Genomic DNA, 19,762 nt, shown 5'->3' on the forward strand with positions numbered 1-19,762 from the left:
CATTCTCATAATTGCCTGGATGGTCTTTATGCAATGAATGATAGTGAGCAATATGAAGGGTGTTAAAAGACCAGTGCCTCTAGTCCTAAATGTTCCATTGAGTCATACTGACAAGATGTGCTATTCTTGTGTCTGTACTGGCACAGAGAACTTGTTTTATGAAATACTGGTTAGACTTATCACTGCGGTTCTCCAGGTTTGGTGCCCTGGTATGGAAATGATGTAAATGAGCTAATGTTCCTCCAGTCTCCTAATAGCAGTAATTAAAATTCACCAATATGCTCTTAATTATTAATAACAACAGTGCTAATAAGTAGTAATATAAGTGTCTCACATGTTCTAATCATTTTGACTATTTGTGTGTCGGGCACCATTCTATTTTCTACTTACAATCATTGCACCAATTTCCTTAGAGACTTTTGTTGCTCCTCTCGTGCAAGTGAATAAACTGAGGCAACAAATGCCTGTGTTGCTTTCTTTAAGCCTTATCAGGTAAGCTGCAGAGCCTAGAATACAGAACAAGATGGTGTGACGCCATGGTGTGACCTTGCAACCACTGGGCAGTCTGTCTGCCAGCTAACTTGAGTACCACCTCCTCCTCAGAGGACACAGAGCACAGCCTATGAGATGATCCTAGGCACATTCCGCTTTGTTTCACATATTAGTTCCAAACTGACCACACACCCTTCCCCTGATATCTACAGAAACGTTGGTTAAGGAAAGATTGTAGAGAACACTACCCTGAAGTGTGACTGTGATACAGAAGCATTTTATCTGAATCTAGTTAGAGTTTGTACATCGGCTATAAGAGTAATAGGTTTTGGGGGTTAGACTGGAGAAACTATAAAAAGAATTATATTAAACTTCGCCATTTTGCAGAGAATTTAAACAACTTCAGAAAGCTCCCATAGAAACTAATAAGATGTTTTTACTAGGAGCAAAGCCTAAAGGTGGAGTAGATGTACACTAGGATCTCACAGCAACGTGACAGGCAGGCTAGGAAACACTTTAGTCTATCCCTTCATCCACAAGATGGGATACAGCTCCTTTTACCAAATAAGAATATGGCTCATACTAATGAGGGGGAAAGCAATGATTTCAATCTGGGTCTAAGATCTCAAAACTCAAGCTTGGTATATAACAAAAAATAAAGCACCAGGAAGCTAGATACAAGCTAAATACACACTTAGGGAATGAAAACAGAAGCTAAACCACCAGCAGTAGGATAAGTGGGCTGTCTTTTGTTCCAAGAATGCAATAGAGAAAGATGAATTCCAGGTTTCTAGGTTAAGAATACTTGAAATATTTTCCCATAGAAACCATATAGTACCTTATAGATATTTGTACTCAGCGCATGCTAAACTGCTTGTGGCAACTTTGAGTTTCCAAGGGGCTGCATGAATCAAGTGGGCATGTGCAGGCTAACACTAAAACCTCACAACCAGTTAGCATTTTCTTGATTAGAAAATATACGCTAAGTTGCAGAGCCAATTTAAAAATAAATACTGAAAGTAGGACTTGCTCATGTTTAGCTGTTCCCTGGCTTGATCTAAATAGAGAAATGATTAAAAAGTAGTAAGTGATTAGTAAATAGAGAATGATTAGCCATTGCTAACAAGTGATTAGATTTTATATGCCTGTGGGTGGGCAGAACCTGGTTACACCCACGAGTATTTTCAGATGCTGAGCCTTTAAACTTCTAGAGATTAAAGAAGTTGCTTTTGAATGTGATTAGTGATGAAGAAAGTCAATTTACATACGAATATAATTGTATTCATTACATTAAGGTGGCTTCGTGATTTATATGACTTGTATTTATAAACACTGGTTATTCCAATGCAAGTTTTAAAATTAATCTTTCATGAGAGATACTAAATGAGATTTGTCAAGAGTCCCATCTTTGGGCTCCATTAAAAGCAATGGGGAAGAAAGTAGATATTATTTATATGTGTCTAACTAGATGGCACAGCATTTCTGATTTTAGTATTCGCATGAGGAAACCAAGCATACTTAACCAAACAAAGCTGACAAATTGCAAGAAAATTAAGCACAGCCATTCTTCATCACCCTGTAAAGTTCTTGAGCTCCAGTGTGGTGTAGTGTCTTGATGGCCCCTGCTACCTTTCATGGCAGGACAGGCACATCTGCGTCAGCCACATTGCATTTGTGGGGACCTGTCTGGTGGGGGAGAGAGTCACGTGATATACATGGTCCAAGGAAGGGTTCATTGACTGATTGTTTAGAAATTTCAGCCATCTAGTTGAAATGGGAACAGGGAAGTCAGGCTTTTCTTGTAGAGCTGGGGCTTTGGCATGCCTCCTAGTTGGTACATGTCTTCTCTAAGACTTTCATGTCCTTATGCTCTGCCCTCCAGAGTCCTCAAATGCCACACTGCTGACTAATGCTGAGAAGATCGCCACCATCACCACCACCCATGCCCCTTCTCAGCAGGGGACCCAGGAAACAAGGTCAGATGTGGCTTGGGTCTTTGTAGTTGCTGTTATTGTTACTGTTGTCATCGGCATTGTTGAAGGGATAAAGCAGCTCCTGCCGAATGACTTTGATTTTTTTTTTCTTTCTTGTTTTTCCCCTTGGATTGCTGTTATATTTGTGTCTCTCATTTTGGCAGGAACACCACCAAACCAAAGCAGGATTCTCAGTTTGAGTTCAAAGGACCACAGGCTACACAGGTGAGGACGGCTTCTCCTCTTTCTCGCCACATCTTACTCATTTCCTTCCACCGTCCTGAAGCTGTTTTTATGAAAAACATTTAAAAGAACTCTTATTTGAAAATAAACAATCTTTTTGTGAGGTGATTTAACTAGATGTGTGCACTCCTATTTGATTGTCTAGAAAATGACACCTTCTTTTTACTGCCTTTGAAAAATATTCCCAGGTACTCTTTTCTAAGGGGGAAGAAAGAAAAGCTGTCATAAGACTCAGTGATCAGAGAAACAGGCAGCCAGTGTCTCGCTTCTCGGGGTTTTCAAAACCCTGTTACTGACAAGAAAATATCTTTTTACATAAGACAGTTCTCTGGCTAGTGAATTTCAGATAAGACCCCTAGAGTGCAAGTCCTGTCCTCAGGTTGGAAATGCACAAATAACAATGAGGAATGCACATTTGAGAAACATGGGCGATACAAAATTTGTTTTGTTTTGTTTTGTTTTGTTTTTGCTTGCCTTCTCCGTCTTGAAGCCTTCCATAGTTATTCATGATCTTCCCCGAAAAGCATGGTAACTGGGCCCTCATTTATAGGCACTGCATTTATCAGGTGCAGGGAGGGGGTCCAGCAACACAGCAGCCTCTAGGGTGGGAGGGGGTCTTACACAGTGGAAAATTTTCCTGCCTCAAATGTAAACTGCAGCCCTACTGACTGAGCGTTGCAAATGCATGCATGGGCATAGGCATGCTCGTGAATGTTCACAGATTCAGGATTCCTAACTCCTCAGAGGAACGAAGGTTAATGGAGATGATTAATAAACAAGAATCACTTGAGCCGGGGTTTGCAGATAGAGTCTCTGCCTCTTTGCAAAGTCACTAAGAGAAATGGTGTGGGTCTAAGTTCCCCCCAGAATGATTTCATTTAATTTCTTCAAATAGGAGCAAGATTTTTACACTGTGGAATTGGAAAGAGGAGCCAAGGGATTTGGCTTTAGTCTTCGAGGGGGACGAGAGTATAATATGGATCTCTATGTTCTGCGCTTAGCAGAGGATGGTCCTGCAGAAAGATGTGGAAAGATGAGGGTAAGTAGAGAGGAGGCCGCAGTGGTTGTATGTATGTCCTGTGTGGTCACTTCGTGGCATTCCCACGGCATTCAGGACAGTAAATGTATGGCTCTTGCCATGTATTTCTTTCTAGAGCATACTTAGTTTCAGCTACTAAGTTAGCTGAATCTTGAGGATCGTACTTTACTCCAAGTGGAGTAAGTAGGTGATTTCTGAATGCCATTCCCATCAATCTTGTGCTTTACCTCTTCTGGTAGGCACCTCGTATCACAAGGACGTGGATAGTGCAGGGCGTGCAGAAGGCAGGAAATCTGCACAGCCGTGTAGATTCTGAGAGCTCATTCCTTCTCTGGCTGGTCGCCAGCTGCCTTCCTTAGCTGCAGAGATTCCCAGTGAAACCTAGACCCCAGCATAGGGACAGTAGTTCCACAGCACCGTCACTGAGGGTTGCTGTAGGTATGTCAAACCTCTTGAAGTTGGGCAGCAACACTGTCATCTACCAAACTGATGATACACATTCCAGAACCGCAAAATCAAGTTTTAAAAATTGTCAAAAATTAATCTCACAAAGTTTTGAGTAAGTGTACAGTTTTATATTGGGCCACATTTATAGCCACCCTCAGCCATAATTGCCCTCAGGTTGGGCATACCTCGCCTGAGATGTTGAAAAAGCACATACCCAGGGCCCTGTGGTTCTGCTTAACTATTCAGTGTGTGTTACTGTGGATAAATGTAGCGTGATCTCCCGTGCGTCCTCCAAGTGGATTAGATGATTGAAGAACTGAGCTGCAGGAGGTTGAAGGGCAATGTGAGATAGATTACAAGGTCATGGCTTAGATTCACCAGCCAGTACTTTGCCTCTTCTTCTTTCTAGAGCGTAAGCTGTATGCGAGTCAGATTCTGGCCTGGAGCCTAGACGGGTCTTTGGTCTCTTAAGACCCTTCTGTGGAAGGTTTTTCCTCTGAGCTCATTGATGTGGTTGTTTTCAGGATTTGGTGCCTAGAGCCTGTGGCTGGAGTCTTCTCTCATTTTCTTATCATGGAACTCCATAGGGTGATCCGTTGGTCAGATTTTGGAACCAGATGCCTGCAAATATAAGCCTAAATGAAGAAAAGTCTATTGTGTCTCACAGTCTCAGGTTTTAGGTCTGGTTTTGAGGACTATTTGGAAGGCAGAATGTTATGGTGAGGAGGAAGGATGCATGGAGTAGCAAAACTACCTCACGGGAAATAAGAAACAGAGTGAAAGGAACAGGGCTACTTTCCCTTCAAGGACACACCCTCTGTTACCATACGTGTCCTTTTATTCCACCCCTGATCAAGAGCATCACACCCAAGTCTTGATTCAACATGGAGCCTTTGGGGATCACACTCACCACAGCAGGCCCCCTCTGAGTGAATGAATGAGAAAGCAAATGAGGATAGGAAAGACAGAAGGCATCCCTAGTTCTAACCTACATCCAGAGGAAAGGTGATTGCATACAAGTATCGCTACATGGGGTGAGACCCTCAGTGGAGGCCATGCTGCTGCACCCTCCTCGGTAACTCGTTTTCTACTTGCAGCTCTCTTGCTTTAGCCTCTAACAGTATGTAATGTACGACTAGTATAGTGTTCCTAGTAATTGCCTTTCCCTCATTAGAATCTAATTGCCATGAGGGTTTGATAAACAAACAAACAGGAAAAACAAACAAACAAACAAAAAAAAAACCTGGAATATGCCTAATGTGTATGTGGGCAATCAATGAGGGGAAGAATTTTTAAGTCACAAAGACTTCCACAGCTTATGAAAACCTAGTGTGACCATTTCCCTTTGTCTCTTGCTTTGGCAGATTGGTGATGAAATTCTAGAGATCAATGGTGAGACCACCAAAAACATGAAACATTCTCGGGCCATAGAACTGATTAAGAATGGTGGCCGCAGAGTTCGTCTGTTTCTGAGGCGGGGAGACGGCTCAGTCCCAGAATATGGTGGGTCAAACTATGAAAACCTCCCCTCCTTCCCTGGCATGACTCCATGAGTTTGTCTCCAGAACGGCAGCAGGAAAGTCCTTTTTGTTTCCCTATTCACCAGTGTCTTACCAGCCTCTTGCACCATGTGGTTATTTGCCTCGCTTGTTCTGAAATCTCTACACATTTCATCCTTTTGCTTGCTTACATGGACTGGGGCGTGGCCTAAGACAAGATCTTGATAGCCCCCTTTCTGATAATCAGAGAGAACGTTCTGTCTGGTCCGACCAAGAGCGAAGGAATGTTTGTTCGAACTGTGCCAAACTGTTTCTCAGATCCAATTGTTAGCACAAATGACTACACAATCCTTTAAAGAAGCAGGTTTCCTGACTCATGTTGAGGCACAATATCTAGTTGGGTTTTTCTTTGTTTGTTTTGCTCTGTTTTGTTTTTCTTTTGTTTTGTTTTGTTTTGTTTTGTTGTTACTCTTAAGAGGCGTGAAGTTTTGAGAGTTTGGGGTGGGGCTTTGCTCACTTTGTTTGGACTCTGTATATGACAGTTCTCTGTCCATCTCAACTGGTCTTTTACCCCAAATCAGACCACCTGAGCCCACACTATCAAACAAACAACAGCGAACAATGTTGATCTATTAGCCATATGTTTTTAAATGATACAGGATGAAATAGATTCCCAGTGCTCATCATGAGGGAAACATGTTACTATACCTTTCCTGTGAGGAAAGCCAGGTAATACGTAAAGTTCCTCTGTTGTATCTTTAAACATAGTTTGAATAGACAGCAATGCTCTTTACCTAGCTTAGTGTTCTGATGGCAAAATATTGTATATTGTGATAATTATGTCCTATTTATTTGAGATTCTTGTTTAAAATTTAAAAAAACAAAAAACAAAAAAAAAAATAATCTATGCCCTAGATGTAGGGCTTTTTTTCCCAACCAAAGGTCTACAAAAGTTTCTATAGAAACTGTGATTGAAAGATCCCCATATACATTGGTCCCCTTTATTCGGGATTTATCTGTTATCGCCCTCTTTTCTGAACATCTTTCTGCACAATTCCCAGATGCATTTTGGGCACAATGAGATGCTCAATTCAGACATAGTTGAAGGAGGAGAGTGGCTCCTTCACAGGGCAGCCTTCCCTGGTATTGGGCATTGGTATGGGTGCCCAGGATGAGGGGTCTGAGGTCAGGGGGAGGGTCGGTGTCCAATTAGAGGGAACCGTACTGACACCGTCGGGTGCCAGGGCTGCACACTGTGCTTAACTTGTGACCATTAGATGTATGATTACCACTGAAACTGTGTAACGTGTCTCCTTTTCTGTCTTCCCTACGCTTCTGTTGGATGTGCTATCTCATTTGAGAGTCACCGTCAGTAACCTGTGTATCTTCTCCAAACCTATGTCTGTTGCACTGAGGATGAAAATCCAACACTAACAAATGTTCTTTGGGCTAAAAATAAAGATCATTGAAATACATGGTTTTCCACAAAGGGTTGAACGTGCCGGGGTTGTGCTACTGTAATGTTTCCATGCGTCATTTGGACTAAATCTCTCTAATTCTATTGATTAGAGTTACAAATGGGTTATAATATGTTAAGTTCCAATATTTTTCTGACTTGACTGGAACCTGCTTCTCTGTGAGGCTATTTTTGTAATGAGTTTTTTGTACTTACTTTATCTGCCGCGGTATTGGGGGGTGGGAGGGGACTTTGTTCTTTTGTTGTTTATTGTTAATGCTCTCCTATGCCAGCCTGTCATTGTTCCAGTTGTTTGAAAACAAACAAACAAACAAACAAACAAACAAACCACGAAACAAAAAAAAGGATGCATCACCATCTGGGTTTCCGAGTCATCTCCTGGCTATCTAAAAGCGTCATTGTTCTGATTGCAGTCCCCGCGGCCTTTAGTGCTGCCTCAGACTGTCTGACTGGACAAATAAACTCTCTTTGCCCTGTGCTAACAAATGAAGATTTTTCTCTCTTTCTTGTTATAGGGAATCTAAATGTTCAACTTTTTCTCTTTCTCTCTCTCCTTCTCTCTGACTGTTCTTGGTGCTGGGCCCTCCCTCCTACAGCGATGATACCTCCTAATATCGCTGCATGTATGAGAAATGAAAAGCTCGGGGAGGCTTGCTTCTACCTTATGGGCCATAATCAAACTACGGTTTGTAGCTCAATCAATACTAGGTGTTTCTGTGCTGTGGCCTAATTTCCTCATTGCTTCTGCTTAGCTCTATTTTGATATGTTTGGCAATTCATTCTGAGCACCCTGCGTTCTTTGAATTGTAAGTACATGGCTGACCCTGTTCAAGTGTTGCTCTCCCTGTCTTAAGACTACAAGGAAGAATCTAAGTTAGATTTACAATAGCTAGCCAAGTGTCCCTCCCCCAGTGTGGAATGATTTTTCTTTTGTCGTAGTAGCACGCCCAACATTTAGAGAGAATGAGCCTCATTATGGAGCTCTTCCCTGGTGGATAAGGCTTTGCCAGATAGGAAGAAGAGATTTCCTGGCTATTCAGGTATCTCTAAGCAAACTCCAGCCCATGGACCAAATCCTGGTCATAGCCTGTTTTGCAAATAAAGTTTTATTGGCATATAGCACACACATCTTTAAAAAAATATTTTTACACCACAGTGAAAAAGTTAAAGATTGCTTGACCCAAAATGTTAGTTTCCTCCCTTCCCCCTCCCCCCAAAAAAGCAAGGTAGTAAGGACTCATGCTCTAAGCTATATCCCTACCTTTGTTGAGCTTGTCCTGGGTTTGGAGAGATCCTTCATGAGACAGACCATTTGATTACTGTTGGCCTGGATGTCTCATGGAAGATGTTTTTAAAGTCCTGTATCCCATGTTGCAGTACCTCTCAGACACCTAAAACTTGATGGCTTGATCATTAACAACAAAACATCTTGCTTTGCAAAGCCTCTCATAAATTCAAGATGCTGCCTTAAATGGTTCCAGTGTCCATTCAGATAGTTTAATGCTAAATTGGACTTGTCATGGGCTGTCCAGCATTTAGATCTGTAGATGCCTACATGAAATAGAAGCAGTCTGATGGCTTCACAGCTCTTTCTTCTCACATCATAAAGAAAAGTGCTTTTTAATCTTAAAGATTTTATAAAGTCCGAACTAATTTCATATGTGCACCTTAACAGCCTGTAGCCCTAGCTTTTATGTCAGAAAGCTCTTTCAAATACAGTTCTTTTTTTAATTTCCTCAAGAGAAGATAAAATGGTTAAATGTAAAAGAAGTAATTTAATGGACCTTCAAGCAGGTGTCACATTTGACAATTAAAATCTGTCCAATGTGTTGCCTAGATAATCCCCTTTGGCCAATACCCTGAATCATTTTTAAAATGGGTTTTTATATGATATAACGTGCAGATCCTCAATGGCTTGTCCTCCTGCTCTTAGGTCACCACCCAAATAAGCCAGCAAGTCATTCTAACCCCCAGAAAGCTTTCCGTGTGACCATTTAGGTCCGTGTTTTAGGTTAATGTCAATCAATCTAAAGTATTCTTTAAATAAGAGTATTAATCGGGGGAAGAGAAGAAAGGCATACGTGAGGAGATGGCTGATGGATGGCCGAGGAAAAGCAGGTGCGGGTCAGGTGAGGTAGTTCTGGTACCTCTAGACAGACTCCGGCACTTCTGCCTTTAAAAGCTAGAAACATTTATTTCTCCGATGGTCTGTCTTCAGGGTATGGGGAAGAGAGAGTGAGATGCTGAGAGCCACAGAGCTAGTTTTGAATCCTAACTAGTTGCAGTAATACTTAAATTAACCAAGATTCAGTTGGCTTTGATTCTGACTGCTTTAACAGTTGTTTGTTTGTTGTGACTAATGAGTCAAGTGTGGGAGGGAACAGGGCCAGGAGCCGCGGGTCCTTTTTGTTAAACTGTTGTTGTTCTTTCTCTTCCCAACACAGACCCCAGCAGCGACCGGAACGGCCCCTCCACCGGTGCACAAGGTGTTCCGGAAGTGAGGCCAGGGCCGCCAGACCGGAGACCGCATCCAGCCTTGGAGTCCAGTTACCCACCCGATCTTCACAAATCATCACAGCACGGGGAAAAGCGGGCACACGCGAAGGATCCAAAAGGCCACAGGGAGCACAGCAAACCACCCAATGAACACCACACCTGGAATGGAACTTCTAGAAAACCCGACAGTGGGGCCTGCCGGCCCAAAGACCGGCCACCCGAGGCCTGGAGAGAGGCACAGCCAGAGCGGACAGCCACCAACGGCCCCAAGAGGAGGTCTCCGGAGAAGCGCAGGGAAGGCACCCGCAGCGCAGACAACACTTTGGAAAGGAGGGAGAAGCATGAGAAGAGGAGGGAGATGTCCCCTGAGAGGAAGCGAGAGAGGTCACCCACCCGGAGAAGAGACAGCTCTCCAAGCCGCCGGCGGAGGTCCCTGGAAAGACTCCTGGATCAGAGACGGTCCCCAGAGCGCCGAAGAGGGGGGTCGCCCGAGAGGAGAGCCAAGTCCACCGACAGGAGGAGGGCCAGGTCCCCTGAGCGCAGGCGAGAGCGAGAGCGGTCGCTAGACAAAAGGAACCGGGATGACAAGGTTGGCCACCGAGAAAGAGAGGAGGCTGCTCTGAAGGCAGAAGCAGGGAGAAGCCCCAGAAACCCCCAAGAGCAGAGAAGGCGGCCTTACAAAGAATGTAGCACCGACCTCAGCATCTGAGACTCAAAGTAGCGTCGTAACCTTTACCGTGTCAAAGGTTCTAAGAGGAAGGTCGCAAACATGAAATAATTTAGTTTCTTACCTGAGAAGGCATCTGACACCTGCTAGTCCTATGAATAGTAACGGATATTTTATGCATCTCAAGTCTTATAAGAAAAAATATATATGAAAAGTCTTGTGCCTGATGTATAATATTAAAGAAAGTATTTTTAAATGCATACTTTTTTTTTTTTTTTGAAAATTATTTGCCAAAAAACTGGCCCAAAGGGATATACATTTTGTTTCTTCACAAGCTATAGAATTGTTCCTCTTTGGGGCAAGCTCTTTCTCTCCTAGATAAATGGGGCTGTTGGTCATGTCTTATAAGTACATGCAATTAAATTTAACTCAGTATAAACTGTTAAGAAGTGTTGTAGTGCTGTACTGTAAGCCCCTGTTTTTCTGAAAAGCAGAACGCAAAAAAAGTCGAACTTCTACTTGTACAAACTGAGGGTCTTTTAGGATGGATTAGAGTGGCCAGTGAGCCTAAAATTCAGCAAACTGTGTGACAAGAATACTACTGCAAATGAAGGATATTTATGACGACAGTGCGCAGCGCTAAGAAACTTTATGATCTGGAGTTATAGTTGGTTCCAAGAACAGTCTGTGCTCTCCCTGGCCCAGGAAGGTGCAGAAACAAGATTGGCTGCCATTAACCAAATACAGCCTTAGCTCAGATGGTCAGGTTCATCGGGCCCCACCACAGAATACATCTCACAGCAGTGCCCATGCAACCTGTCAGCCTCTAGGAGGAACAGACAAGCTCCTTCTGGGTTGTCTGGTCCAATATGAAGCTGAGTAGATGGAATGTAGGACCTTGTGCCTCTGGGATGAGGGAAATTTACATGTCTCCAACATAGAATGTCCTCCCCCACTCTTTAGCATAAATCCATGGTTGCCTTCTGCCAGATGGGAGCAGAGGAGAGAACTTTGGTAGAGGAAACCTCAAGATATTTAAAGAGCATTGGGGCTGCTTATTCTCAGAATAGCTGATTGTGCACTTTGAAACCATAGAGCAAGTCTTAAAGGATTGATTGATGGAGAAGGCAGAAAGTGATGGCACCAGTGGTTCTTGATCTACTGGGAAACCTTTGCTCTTACAACTCTTCTTTATGTTTGGGGACATAAAATAAAATGTAATGGTTTTTCTCTCTAAAATAGACCCATTTTCTGAACCATCAGAAGGTGTGGTTGGGTCAGCTGTAACCCTGAGATGTGGTTTAGATGGACTACTGCCTAGCTGAGCCAAAGTGTTTGCTTGTACCTGTTGGACCACTACAGCAAACAGCTGCTGACAGTGCATTTGTATTTCTGTAGTACTGTTTTGCATTTTCCATTCAGACACAAAACTTTGCAAGTCAATCACTGTTGTTCCTGTGGTACTGTATTAGGGAAGGGGAGGAAAAAAAAAACAACAAAAGACCAAAAAAAAAAAAAAAAAAGCAAGAAAAGAAAACCAGCCAATCATTGTATGTAGAGTTTAAAATTGTAATTAATAGAGCCTGTTTGGAAAAAAAGAATAAAACAACTGTTGCCTTTTTCTTTGTATAAAAGAGAATTTATGACAAAAGTCTAGCTGTAAGGAATATGATATGTCTATATTTCTGAATATGAACAGATTGATTCTTGGGAATATACTTTAATGTAAACTAAATCAGGTATGTAAAGTTGCTATAAAATGGGAGACTATATAAGTAATCGCTAAAGCTTTAGTTGGGGCTATCATTTCTCCGTGGAGAACTTGCTCATGAATAATCAAGCTTCATTTGCATTCTCTGTTCCTCATTTATTTCTTGCTTAATGCTCTTTCCTTGTTGATGAAAAGCAGTGTGTGGGCCAATCTTTTTATAAAACACTATGCACATATAAATACTACATTGTTCATAGCTTTATTTGACTTAGGGGTTTATACATTACACTGAGTAGCTATAGTTATGTGGACATTTATCCAGCTTCTTTTCCTGAATCAAACACAATACACATGCTGTAGCTAAAGGGGGGCGGGGAGTCTGTGGTTGTTACTGTTTTCATCAGAGTTTTCCCTATAATGCATACGATGACAATAGTACTATTGCTGAGGAAGATGACAACTGAGTGGTGATGTTTGTTTCATCAGTTTCCTGAGGTATTACTCTTGAGGCTCTGTGGGCTAGGTTTTTTCTCAGTAGTTCGAGCATAGCCCATGATGTTAAGTGGTGGATTCATTCTCTTGATCATGGTCTGTGGGTTTTAAACAAGTTAAAAAAAAAAAAAAGTCTAGGTTGATTTTTGGAGAGCATCCTGAAGTCAACTTCATGATGTCTGTCTCGTAAGAAATGGTCTTGGGCATTTAAAAGCCAGTGCTGCCCAATTGAGCCTGCCTCTGTATCTGAGGACTCTCACTGTGGCAATTTCACCTTAATTCCATGCATCAGATTTGGTTTGAAAGTATTGCACTGTACAGGGACCTATATACACTAAGTTGAAAAATCGAATTCTCTTCAGTCTGCTGTAACCTTCTTTTGAAACTGATTCCTGTGAGCCTCCTTCCCTAACCTTTCACCTCACGTAAGAGTGCTGATGAGAGCTGATGGATGAGTATTTTGTATGATCAAATCAAACCATTTAGGATTGTCCCCTTCCATGACAGAAGTGATGCCTGAAAGAATGTTTGGGCAGGGGGCGCTCAGTAGCTTACTTGTATTTTTTAAGTTTCTTTTGTGAAAGATTTTTTAATGCATTTTTACTGTAAAAATACATGGAAGTGTATGCATTCCATACCCACTATTGCTTCTGGATTGGTATCTTCTTTGTTTCCATGTGGTCTCAAATGTATCCGGGTGAACTAGTCACTTCAGGGCACATGATTGCAATTCTTGAAATACCACTCTTTCAATGAAAAGGGTTCTTCTTTGGAAAAGTGCCTTACTATTCAAGGAGTAGCATATGACCTAGCTCCCTCATTATTACTGAGAGACTTCTTGGGAGCATAAAATCTCAGAACCCGCTCCAGACCTCCAGAGTTGAACTGGGCACCTAGCAAGATCCTTTGCTAACTTGTGTGCACATGAACTATAGTGCAGACACCTAGTTACAGATTCCTCAGAGTAAAGAGTCAAGTCACTTCCTAAGGGTATGCTGCCTGGCCAGGAGGCTTCCTTAATCTCTTGACACCCTTCCTCACTTCTGAAGGAGCATACCTCATAGAGTTGGTCAGAATGAGTGCAAAGTGCTCAGAACGCAGCTGGCAAGCAGACAGACCCTCAGGAAGGACACTACCTGCTACTTTCCTTAGTTATAAAACCAGCAAGCCATGCAGGTGTGCTAAAGACATGTGTGATGAACTCACATTACATGTGTAACCAAAATGCTATGTTTTGAGACAGAAAATCAGTCTCAGAACATGACATGCGCCATACATAGGTTGCAGTTAGACATACTCCCAGTCACACAGAAAGCTAGTGGGTGGTTAGCTTCAGCTATCCAGTTTCCTTCCATGTTCAGTTTGTTTTGACATGGTGGCTGGAATTTTTCCTAAGGAGCCTAAGTACCAGCAACTTCAAAGAGGGCATTGTGTAGAATAATAAGGCTTCCCACAGCCCAGTTCCTTTTGCTGTATTATGCTTTATTTTCTTCAACAACACGGTAATTATGGACATTGCTTCTTTAGTATCTCTTTTTTGAAGATGGTATCTAGCAGTGGTCCCCAGCTTAACTCAACAATTGATGCTACGTGTAAAGCCTTTGTGTCCAAAGTGCCGTAAATGCCCACAGTGAAAAGAATGTCCTGAAACTCAATCACAGCTCTCAGGACTTTCCTGCTGGTGGCCAAGCAGAGTCTACCTCTGATGCTCTGCGGTTAATCTTGAAAGGCCTGTGCCTTTCAGATTCTCTGATTATAAGGCAACACCATCAGCACAACTGTTTGGTACAGTCCCCTGGGAGTGCTTTTACAGTATAGATCATAAGCTCCAAGGAGGGAAGAACAAAAACTCCCAACGTAATTACTTGGGGTAGGTATTGGAGTGATGAGCCAATACAGGGCATTTTGACAAGCCTCTATGCATTGAGATAATCACTAGGAGCCAAAGAGTTATAGTAGGACTTAATTGGTCCAGGTATTGGTTGTTGACTAAACCCAAAGCACTTAAGAGTTTAGCCAGATGGAATTAACCGTTTTGTTATGCAGTATGTTTCCTGGTATAGCATACAATGGCCTACATTCAGCTAGAAAGTTTGTTGTAGTATGTCTGGGCCTGGTCTGCATGGCCTGCAACTACAGACATCTCACCAATAAGCATTGATAGTTTGTTTCTGTGACTAAATCCTCTTTGATCTCAGAATCACAGAATTGAAGAGAAAATGGAATGTCTACAAATTTGTGCAGGCTTACAAACACAAGCTGCTTCCCAAAGACCGTTAGTTGGGCATACATCTATTGATAACCAGCTCTACTACAAGTAAGGCTACTTTCTTGGTAGGGAGAGCTTATAGCGGGCTGGTAGAGGAGGAAGTGCACAAAAGACAACAAATAGAGGCCCGGGGCCCTGTGCTAGTGACTTAGGGGGTCTAACCAGATTGAGGAACGTGGCAATTGGATAGAACACAAGAAAAGGACTCATCTGGTGACATAAGGAGCACAGTGCAGGCCGAGGTGGATGGAGGTTAAGGCTAAATTGTGATCCAACTGGAAGGGCTGGCTAGGCTTGTTCCCATTTTCCAACCTCAGCAGAACACCGCTGGAAGTGTTTACAGAACCTCTCCTGGGTTGCATGTCTCAGGAAAGGAAATGTGGCCACGTTTGGGTTTAAGCTTGAGAAAGTTGATCTCATGGCATCGTGACCCACAGTCTGAAGGAGGAGGGCGGGGGTTCTTAGACACTGGTGCTCTCGAATGCCATGTTACCACAGATCTCACTCAAGAGACTCCGAGAGCCAGTCTGCCTGCATCCAGGCTCATTCACTGACTAAAAGTTCATTTTTTTTTCCAGCTGCACATTCATTACTTTTATTCAGTGTACTTTTATAATACATGTAAAAACCCTGTTGAATTTTGTACCCAGGCAATTTATCATTTTCTTGAATCTTGCAAATCCACACCTTACTACATGTAGTGTCTGAACCCGTAAGCCTCATTTTCACCTTTTACTGTTTGGGTTGACCTGTATCATGTGGTACTTGCTAGACATCCTGCATTTGGGTATTGGAGAGGAGCCAGGCTTCTGATAATCCATTTTGAATTTTGAAGGTAATGCAAGCTTTTAATGAAATACTCAACTATTTCGGGAGATTATAGAGAAAGAGGTGGTGTTCTTTGTGACCAGCCATTTCCAATCTCTGTACGTAACTTACAGAGTTTCCAGAAGGCACTTCTCGGGTAAGATGTTGGTTTACAAGTTTCTTCTGTAAAACAGAATGGGATGAGGCAGGTAACAAAACTGATGGTACTCCAGAGAGAATGGGGCAGAGGGGCCGGGCGAGAATCAGAAATCAAAATAGAAGCAGAAGGGCGGCTAAGAAGCTGGTAACAGAAAGAAACAAAAGTTTAACAATAAAAAAAAAAAAAAAAAAAAAAATAGTTCACAGCTCCAGCCTTGACTCCCTGTCAGGGAGGGGATCCCAAAGCTGCAGCACAGTGAGCCAGATGGCCCTGGCAGTGAGCCTCCGGCTCGGGAGAAACATGGCGCTCACAAACCTGGATCTCGGTGCATGTTTTCAGCACGTCTCTTGTGTTGGGTTGACTCACTCACCGGAGGAGAAATCCATGGCAGCAGGCCTTGTGTCAGAGCGTTAGACCCAGGTGCCATCTTGACAGTGGTTCTGTTGTTTGGGACTGAGCCACTCGTGGGGGCTGGAAACTGAGGGTCAGTCATGCATGAAGCAGCCTGGAAACACGGCCACGGTAGCTGAGTGGAAACGACCACCAGAGAGTTAGGGCAGATTATGAGAAGTTGAGGCATCAGGAAGCTTTAGCTGTCAAAAAAAAAACAGTGGCCAGTGCCTCTCCACCCTGGCGAAAAATACGCTTAATTGCCTGTGGACAAGCAAATGAGAGCTCAGAACCCCCGTAGCTGGCGGTCACATGACCTCCAAGCCTACCTTCCTTCCACACGTGGTTGGCTGCTGGGAGGGGCTTGAACTCTGAGTTGAGAGGTCCTGCGCGGACTGCTGGATTCCCACAGCCTTCTTTGTCCCACGGGGCAGTTCCCTGCAATGTGGATTCTGAAGGCCGTCAGGTGGACTGCCAGTTCTCTCGGCCTTTCCCCTCCAAGGCAGAGCCCAGTCCTCTGCCTTTTTCACTGGAGACTCCTCCACTGGAATGCTCGCTCCCTCTGCATGCACAAACTGGGTCCCTCTAGAGCGAGTGCCGGGACCACAAAGCTCAGTAGCTCTCTCCTAGCTGAAGGAAGGAAGCTTCAGATTGACCATAGCCCAGACTCTGACAGAATATCCTTGACCACTGGGCTCGTCACCCTGCAGAGTGCCAGGTGAAAGCAGGAGCTACAGGCTGCAACCTGCCACTCCCCTCCCCAAACACATCTGGTTGATTCCAGTATTAGAGGACCCGGAAAGAAGTTTCGCCAATCCACTTTAATGGATTTTCTGAGAATTTTGTACAATGAGCTTTGATATATTCATCCTGCCCCTCGGTCCCAGATCCAAACCCTTTTCCTGTCTACCCAACTCTTAGTCTTTTGTGTGTTTTTAATGCATCAAGTCCGGTTTGTGTTGCCCATAGATTCTTGACGATATGACCTTGAAGTCCACTCACTAGGGGAAACGGGTTCCCCCCCCCCCCAGAGGCAATTGAGACATTTCATATTTTAAAACCCTCCTTTTTTGGAACAATAAAAGATCTGAAAAAGAAAATCTCCCATGATACCATCTTCTAGGTGATGAAAACTTCCAACTGATGAAAACAGTTACTTGGTATTTGTCAGTATCTTCTGGGTCCCAGCTCTCTAGTACATTTATTTTCTAATTACTAGTGTATTTTATGTTTCTTATCCTTTTATTGAAAATAGAATATATTTTCACATGATCTATCCAATTGCCAACTCCTCTCCCCCTACTCCTCCCAGATCTTGTCCACCTTCCCTCCCATCCAGATGCTCTCCCTTCCTGTCTCTCAACAGAAAACAAAGAGGCTGTGAAGGGATAATAATAAGATATGATAAGATAAAACAAAAACTAGCACATCAAAATCGAATGAAACAAACAGAAGGAAAAAAGAAAAAAGCCCAAGAAAAGGCCCAGGAAACCCTGCAAAGAGGAGGTGGAAAGAGAATAAGAGCCAGATGACATGGAGGACAGCAAGAGAACAAGGCCCTCTGAATTAGCATGATCAAAACATACGAACTCACAGAGACTGAGGCAGCGTGCACAGGTCTGTGCTAGGTCCCTTCTGCATATCACAATAGGTTCCAGTTTAAGTGTTTCTGAGTGGGTGAATGGGTGGGTTTCTGTTTCTTGTGCCTTTTCTTGAGCTTCCAGTGGAGACGTTGTGACATACATGTCTCTTTTAGGGCTGAGCATTCTGCACTTTCTTGTTTTCTACATCTTGGCTGGTTGTGGGTCTCTGTGTTCACCATCTCTGTGTACTACAAGCTCAAGTTTCTCTGATGAGGGTTGAGATACATTAATTGATGAAGATAATGCTAACTCGCTAGGAGTTGGTCCAATTCTATATCCCTTTAGCAGAATGATTGTAGTAGGTTCTTCCCTGGGGCCTGACACCTGTCTAGCACAGCTGCTGGGACTGACAATGTTGTCAGGTGGGTTTCTCTTGTGGAGTAAGACATAAATCCATTCAGAAAATTGTAGGTTGATCCTATGACGTTCATGCCACTATTGTACCTGTGGGCACATCTTCAACAATTCATCTTTTTTTTATTTGTCTGTTGGCAATATCTTTTAACATTTTTAACTTTATTTTTTAAATATTTTATATTTTTATCTAGTTTTACTTATGAAGATTTTCATATTTTTTAAATAAAATTTATCTTTTTTTCTCTTCCTCATATACTTTTTTTTTCTTTTATTTAGCCTTGGAGGGTCTTTTTCTCTCTTTCCCTGTAGGAACAATTCCTTACCTACTTTTCTTTATTAATTTTTAACATCATGGGTTATTTTTCTATGGTTTCACCACTTTATTTTTTGTGGTGCTTGGTGACATAGTAGTTGTCTTTGCTTTTTGATTTGAATGATTTTACTTGTGCAGCATTTTTTTTCTGGAGTAGTTCTACGGAATGACCTCTCAAGAGAAGGTAGCTCACTAAAAGGCCCATATACAACAGGAAGATAAACCTATCCTAACAATGATACAAACTACAACACAGAAACAGGAGTTACCAGGTGTAGCACACAGATATCATCCCAGCACTCACGCATGATGTAAAAGATGAACCTGAGTCCAATCTGGGTACATAGTGAGACTCCTTCTTAAAAACAAAATATAAAAATTCTGGAAGACAATCAACATGACTCCTCTAAAAATTCATAGCTTTAAAATTAAATCTAAATTGAAATGTTTAAAATACTAAATAATTAAAAAGCTTAATGTTAAATAATAATAACCTTAAGGAGGATTAAAGTAAATATAAATGAAGCGACTATGTCAAAATGTGATGGTAAATTAAAAAATTTCACTGAGAAATTAAATAAATGAAGATTCTTTTGAAAATAAAATAAAAGAATATTAGAAAAGAATAATTCATTAATTCAAATGAAGACCCAAATGAAAAGCATGACTGATAGGCTGATAGATAAGACCAAGTGGAAGGATGAATATCAAGGACTGAATAAATGATTAAAGAACTACTATATTCAGATATCAAAAAGGAAATAAGGACTGCAATATTTAAGGCCTCTGGAACATTAAGAATCTAAATCTATGTGTCTGTGATATCAAAGAGAACAGAAATACATACTAAAGGCATAGAAAACCTATTCACTAAAATTATGTCAGAAAGCTCCCCAAATCTATGGATGGGTATAGGAATAGGCCCTCAGGCACAGAAGAACCTCCAAATGACATTACCAGAAAGGTAATTCTTCATGCTATGGTTTAGTTAAAATAACATGAGCACATAACAAGGAAGGAGTTGCAAGACAGAAGTGTCAAGTTATTTACAAAGTTGTTTATATATGGGAACAATATCAGAGCTCTTGAGCAGAAACGCAAAGCCAGGAGGGTATATGCTCTTACATTTCAAACCATGAAAAAGAATGATCTCATCAAGATTTGTTCCTCCAGCAAAAGTATCCTTTGAAAATCAAAGAAGAAAGTTCTCCCATGATCAGTATAAGTTGAAGCAGGTCATGCTCATTAAGCAGGACTGCAGAAAGTACTTGAAGGAATTATACACAG

The 19,762-nt window shown here is 42.2% G+C and overlaps 1 protein-coding gene across 22 annotated transcripts in view; it reads left to right on the forward strand.

The window, feature by feature from the left end:
• Magi1 (membrane associated guanylate kinase, WW and PDZ domain containing 1) overlaps nt 1-13,178 on the forward strand; it is a 605,088-nt gene extending 591,910 nt beyond the window's left edge. For 14 of the 22 annotated variants that reach the window (XM_055628555.1, XM_055628557.1, XM_055628562.1 and 11 more), the window contains 5 exons: nt 2,375-2,468; nt 2,630-2,690; nt 3,604-3,747; nt 5,559-5,697; nt 9,615-13,178. In XM_055628555.1, coding sequence (XP_055484530.1) covers nt 2,375-2,468; nt 2,630-2,690; nt 3,604-3,747; nt 5,559-5,697; nt 9,615-10,375 — 1,199 coding nt within the window. In that variant the 3' untranslated portion in view covers nt 10,376-13,178. The other 8 variants (XM_055628569.1, XM_055628570.1, XM_055628571.1 and 5 more) reach the window with 2 other exon arrangements.
• The last annotated feature ends 6,584 nt before the right edge of the window (nt 13,179-19,762 follow it).

This window comes from Psammomys obesus, unplaced genomic scaffold (genome assembly GCF_907164565.1).
Source record: "Psammomys obesus unplaced genomic scaffold, mPsaObe1.curated_primary_1811, whole genome shotgun sequence".
NCBI classification, from domain to species: Eukaryota; Metazoa; Chordata; class Mammalia; order Rodentia; family Muridae; genus Psammomys; species Psammomys obesus.